Raw genomic sequence first — 6,782 nt, 5'->3', positions numbered from 1 at the left:
ATAAGGACAATCATCATAACCCTTTTGTGTTTTTTAACCCAAGACACCAGACAGCTCAAAGCACAGTATGGACCACGCAGATCCCACAAATACGCAGTCAGGAATACAGAACCAAACACTCAGGAAAAGTCTCCCACATACCCAAACTCTCTAGAAATTCACTGCTTTGCCACCAAGAGAGATCATATGGTTCTCTTGCTCTCCCCATCGTCCGAACACAGAGCTCTGCAGCAGCAGGAGGGCCATTGAATCTCAGCACAGGAAGGCAGCTCTGAAGTCATCTCTTTCAAACCCTACCTGAATAGGAAATGGGCTAGGGTAAGAAATCAGCTGGATGTTCTCATTCTGTCTCTCTTTATCTCCTATTTCAGGTAGCTTCAGGGGAAGAGAAAGACCAATGACCTCATTAGAGTTATTGGGAACGACTGCTTCCTTCCTGGCCCCACAGCTTCCTTGCTTTGCCTCCCTGATTGAGATAACAGATTCAGTCTTTCATTGCACAGTGAGAACTAAGGCTTTAACTACAAATTGCCAAGGTGTGCGTGGGAAGGGAAGTAAGTGATTTAAACTTATCACAGAACTTTGGAATGACACCGATTTGCTTCTTGGCTAAAGGCAGAGGTTTTTCAGAGGGTACAGGAGGGCACCAGGTACCTGGGAAGGTCAGGTAGGCACTACAGAAAGGAAAAATGAGGTCAGATATGAGTGGCTGGTGGCTCTGAAGACCAAGTTGATTTCATCACTTTTTCAAAGAGTAGCCCTGACTTGTGGATAATACAAAGAAGAACTGGGCTAGAAGTAGAGAATAGTGTTTTGTTTCTAGCTCTGTTACTAACTCTATGGTCAAAACATCATAGATCTAGAATTGGAAGAGACGTAACATCCCTCATGTTACCAATGAGAAAACTGAGGCCAGAGATGTGTTTCAGCAAAGCACCCAGCAGTAAGTGCTTCATCAAAAATTAATTGATTCCTGTATGTCAGGATTTCCTGCTCATTAACATGCCTTAGCATTAACTGTTGAAATTCTGGTTAGAATCTGATGAGGGCCCTGATACTCTGAGAACCAATTGTGTGTGAACCAATGTGTTAGCATTCATGCACAATGGGCCATCTCCCTACGCCTTCGCCTCTTCACAGACTATCCTTTAGGCCAGAAACAACATGCTGTCCTCATTTCCACTTCTGGTAATCTCTAGCTCCCTCCAAGACAGCTCAAGTTCTCCCCACTTTTCCTAATCCTCCTTCTCCCCAAAATGTTTTTATGTATTGCATTGTTTTAATTGTGTGCACACAGCTTCCCCTTAGAAGAAGGTAATTTCAGTGATGACAGGGATGGTCTTTTTGTCTTTGTACCCCACCATTTTGACACATAATAAAAGGAAAGAGGGTTAGGGATGGGAACTGGAACAGTAATTTCATTAGAGAGTTGCTGATTGGTATCCCCTATAGAACTTAGAGTCTTTAAAGGGTGGCTCACCAATACTATTATGCTGTAAGAAATGATGAAGGGGACAATTCCAGAGAAACCTGGTAAGACTTCTATGAACTGATGCAGAGTGAAGTAAATGGAATCAGAAGAACAGTTTATATAGGAAAAATGATATTGTGAAGGCAAACAACTTAGAAAAACTTGGGAATTCTGAGCAACATACAAAATGACCAACCATAATGCCAGAGGAATCATGATAAAATAGACTGCCTACCTCTTTCCTGGGGGATGATGGACTCAGAGTACAGATTGAGACATAAATATATATGGTGTATATAGAGATATCTGTGTGTATCATGACTAATGTGAGAATTTATTTTGCCTATGTATATTTCTAACAGATGTTTTGTTTTTCTTGTTTTCTCAGTGATGGGGTAGAGAAGGGAAATAGGAGTGAAAGACAGATCTTTGAAAATAAATATCAATTTTGAAACAGTAAAAAAAGAGGAGAGTATTGGACTGGAGAAAAAGAGTTGTCTAGAACATTGGACAGTTAAGTAATTTGCCCAGGGTCCCAAAGGCAATATAAGTCAGCTTCTAGACTTGAACTCAGTTCTACCTGGCATCATGACCAGTCTATGCCATGCTACCTTGCATATAAGAGTTTAATAAACAATTGATGAGCAAATGCATTTAGGTCCAAGTCTCATCACTGGAGAGCTCTGAATGTGGCATAATGGAGAGAACCCTTGATTTGGAGTCCAAAGACCCCAAGAGGGGTCCATGACACCAAAATAGGCTAAGAATAAGCTCTAGGTGGTCTCCATAAAACCAGTGCCATCCTGACATGGGTAGCAGGATAGGAACAGGGGAAAGGAAAGTACAACGCTTATTTTATTCTTCCTGGCATTTCAGGACATTTGCAAGGATTATTAAGAAGTGGCAGCCCAGCAGATTTGACTAAGACTTTCTCATCAGCATAGGAATGTGAACATGGGCACCTGCTTGAAATGTCTCTTTTGTACTGTTTTCAATTCAATTGAAACAAGATCACTAGAACTTGCCTATTTAGAACAGAATCACAGAACGTGAGACCTGAAAGAACTCTTGGAATTTAGGCCATGATGGCTGGAATGGCCTTAGGACATAGAAAAAAGACCTAAAGCTGGAACTCCTATTAAAATTGTTAGAAACCTTAGAACATAGATTGTCAAAGCTGGAATGGGACTTGGAATATAAAAAATGCTAGAGTTGGGAGGGAACTTAGGACATAGAATATTAGAGGTGGAGGGGACCTTAGGACATAAAATGGTGGAGCTTGAGGATTTTTAAGGATTATTTTTTCTGACTCTCATTTTACAGATGAAGAAATTGAGGTCTAAAAGGAAGCGGTAACTTGCTCAGGTCTACCACACAGCTGATTGGTAGCAAAAAGTATTACCGTGACTCCCCAGGTCTCTCAATTTGCAATCCCATTTATATTCCCACCATGGTGCCTCTCGGCTTCTCTCATCATCTCTCATCATCACCTTCCAGGCGAACAGATACCATAAATGCCAAATGGGGATGGCAAAACCTGGGGGACTGTAATCTACAGGCTGTATGAAAGGTGGCATTTGCTAACTTGATTTTCTGACTAGAAAGTAAGTTCAGGATCTTGTAGTTAATAGGCACTGAATACATGCTTATTGGATAGAGCTGGTTAAACTGAATTGGTTTAGACTAGGATGTTTTTTTGCTCCAGAGGAAAGCCAGACTCGTGTTCTTTTCCACAGACACCTCAACAGGGGGGACAGTCAATGAAGAAGTCAAAAAGTCAAGAAGAACCATATCATTTGGAATTATACACATTTATATCACAACGCTTTTTACTTTATTGAGCAAAAATGACTTTATTTTCCCAGGTATTGGTAGGATCAGACAGAGCTCTGAGCTGAAGAGAAAATAGATCCTTTCTGACCACTCCATTCTCACCAGCTAGTTCAAAGACATAAAGTTGACCACTATAAGGCCTCTATCCCTGGACAAACTTGAATTGGTTTGAAGCAGTGCACATTGTGAGCAGTTACTTTAAGAAACTGCCCAAAGATATAGAGTGAATGTAGACTAGGAACACAGACATTCCGGACAAGAAAAATGCAGACCACAACAGAGAACTGGAAAATATACTTTGGATAACGTGTTTTTAGAATTACATCAAACTATTGATTCGCTGTATTTCCAACCCTCTCACCACCCTAGAATTCTTCCCATATGGCATCAGCAATTTTACAGTCTTTGTTGCATCAGGAACCTAATGCTCGCGTCCAACACCTAGGAAGCATTTCAATAGCTTTGCCTTCCAAAAGCAAAGCATCATCCCTTCTCCACACCGTACACTGATTATGCAGGCATCCAGTTTGTTCAGGAACATGCAGCTATTCAGCCTGTTTTTTGTTTTTTGTTTTTTCCCCAATTTGTCCATAGGGAGAGCTAGGCTTTCTCGTCTATTTATGTACTTATTTGCTGAGCTCCTACAGTCCCAAGCTTTTGTTGTCAGAAAACTAAGCTATCTTTATAAGGCTCATGGGAGGAAGCCAGAGAAGGAGAGGAAAGAGTGGTGCCTTTATAATACGTATGTACAAATAGCATTCTTTTATAGAGTGATGCCATTTACATCGCCTGGGGGAAGTGTAGAAAAATTATATAATATATTTGTATATTTATATATATTTATATAGGTATAGGTTAGCAACATTGCAATGACAGAAACTACGCAGCTAGGAACCCAGTAGGTATAAGGCTTCAGGATTTCTGTTGAATGGGACGTTAAAATTAAGCTCTTTATATAGGTAATTATATTGTTTAGTATGCTATAACATGTCATGTGTCAATAGACTTTTTTTAATAAAATAAAAACTCTTGTATGATTAAAGATACCATTGAGGAGTGTGTGTGTGTGTGTGTGTGTGTGTGTGTGTGTGAGTGTGAGAGAGTGAGTGAGAGACACTTTCAAACCATCATAGCTCAATGCCTCCAAATATAACTGGTCAAAGACTTTCTGTCAGTTTCAGAAGAAAATTTATCTTTCCCCCTAAAAAGAAATCCTTCACTACCCTCTCTTCAACCTAGATTCTTAACTAAAAATGCTAAAGGTTGTCTGTCTTCCCTTCTCTAAGGTGGCATTCAACGCTTCCTCATTACTTCTGCCATTTTAACACACTTTCTCAAAAGCCAACAAGTAAACTATCATTTCTCTCACCACAGCTGTGTTTCACCCTTTCCTCATCCTCCCCCTCCCCTTTAAAGATCCCCTTCATGTTAAGTTATACAGAGGAATGGGTGACTTAAGGCTATTTTCTTTCTTTCATTCTTTTTTCCCTTCTTTCAACCAGCTGGGGAGAAGAGTCAGTGGCTAATCCCCCCAGCCAGATCCAGATTCCTGAATGGTCTCTGTTCCAAAATCCTATGAGCTAAACTCCTGTGATCACTCCCCTTCCCCCCCAACATGGACACAAGGAAGTAGGAGAATGACGTGGCAGCAAGTGTGTACAATAGTTCTGGAACACTACTTTAGGCTGTGTTTTTTCTTATTTTGTTTTTTTTTTTTTTGCTGGACAAGCACATTTTTTTTCTCTAGGAGAGGTTAGAAAAGCAATGCCTTCTTCTTTAATTCATTCCTTTTCCAAAGAGCCAGACGATCAAATTCTTCTACAGTCATCCCAAAGACTTCCTGGAACTCTTCAGGGGACAAGTGTCTCTTCAAAAGAAAATACAAAACAGTGTTAACACAACTGGGCAAAACGTGCTATTTTTCTCTAATTCATTCAGTTTAGTATTCATACATCGAGAGCCAACAGATGTGGCCTTTGCACAAGGTGGGCTTGTTGCAGGAGTGTTCCAAACACCTGACATCTATACACTGATATGGATTTCTCAAAATGCTTTCTCATTTCTTTTCTACCCTCAACTCCGCTATTAACTTGCTGTGTGAACTTGAACAAATGATTTCACCTTTATGGATGGTTCCTTTATCTGGAAAATGGGTCAGTGGTAGAATAGATGAGAGATGTTTATAATTTTTCAATGATGGAATATTTAATTTTGAACCACCTTTGTGGTAAAATTGATTTTTCTAGACTGTCTAATACCTGTCTACCATGTTTCAAAGTTTTCAGTGGTCGTATTTACATTAAAAAAATATACAAAACAAGCAAATCATTGATTCAGATTAATTTCGTTCAAAATCCAGCACTACAGAGAGAGCATGTTATAGGGGGAAGTTGACTGGATTTAGATTCAGAGGACCTGAACTCAAATAGCAAATCCCTCAACTGTACTGGACATCCATTTCATCATCTGTAAAATGAGGGGGTTAGACTAGATAATGTTTCCAGCTCAAATTCTATGAATCAGTCAATATTATAAACAACTTGTTTTCCCTTTGTTCTACACTTGAGCCATTTCAAGAACTAGAGTTCTACTGAAAAGTCTGAGAAATGCTAATGGAGATTATCTCTCTCTCTCTTATATTCTATTTTCTAAGGTCCCTTCCAGTGCTATCTTCATTTAACAGATGATAAAATGATATCCAGAGCAGAGGATTCATAATGTTTTAGAGCTATCAGGAACGTGGAGATCTGACTTGTGCAAGGTCACACTCATTGTAAGTGGGGTGGAGTCTAATGTTTAGAGTCCACCAAAACCAACTCCTAAAGGCAAGAACCCTGCACTAATCCATTCCACAAAGTTCAGCCACTGTGACTATGCCCCTCCTGTTCTCAAAAAGTCTCAACAGAGGCTCTCTACTGTTTATTGATTAACTCCAAATCTCAGCATGTGAGGTCCTCTCCAACTCAGGTATCCTTATTCACTCTACATTTTTTTTCCGTTGAAAACTGAAAAAAAAAAATTTGCTTCCTAAATTTTAAAAATGGGTTCAAAAACTAAACTCCTTATTTACTTAACCACCCACCCCCCTTTTGCAGATAAGAAAACTGAGGCCCCCAAAGGAGAAACGTAATAGAAAGAATGCTAGAAACAGCAAATGTGTGTTTGAGTTCCAGATCAACAACTGTCTTTGTGACCTCAGGCAAATTGCTTTATTTCTTACAGCCTCGGGCTCTTCACCTGTAAAATGTGACTGAATAAAGAGTTGTAAGTGCTTACTGCACCGTGCCATTTTGAGAATTAGATGAGATAAAGGTGCTGTTTAAGCTAAAAAATTACTATATTTGTGTCAGATTTATGAATAATTACTAAATTTCATTTTAGAGGCTTTTGAGTTTTCGTGTTTCATGGTTACCTCCATTCAGAGTGCACTAAAGGGTTACACATGTTGGACTTTGGAGATAGAAAGGATAAATGAGAG

At 39.5% G+C, this 6,782-nt stretch overlaps 1 protein-coding gene across 1 annotated transcript in view; it reads right to left on the bottom strand.

Moving 5' to 3' along the window:
* Positions 1-3,263: 3,263 nt before the first annotated feature.
* Positions 3,264-6,782, bottom strand: part of ABLIM2 (actin binding LIM protein family member 2) — a 226,249-nt gene continuing 222,730 nt past the window's right edge. Inside the window, exon 21 of the mRNA XM_072620149.1 lies at positions 3,264-5,171. Coding sequence (XP_072476250.1) covers positions 5,058-5,171 — 114 coding nt within the window. The 3' untranslated portion in view covers positions 3,264-5,057. The remainder of the gene's footprint in view (positions 5,172-6,782) is intronic.

The sequence above is a fragment of the Notamacropus eugenii genome, chromosome 6, assembly GCF_028372415.1.
Source record: "Notamacropus eugenii isolate mMacEug1 chromosome 6, mMacEug1.pri_v2, whole genome shotgun sequence".
NCBI lineage: Eukaryota > Metazoa > Chordata > Mammalia > Diprotodontia > Macropodidae > Notamacropus > Notamacropus eugenii.
The sequence above is the reverse complement of the archived record's forward strand: the minus strand, read 5'-3'. Positions and strand labels throughout refer to the sequence as shown.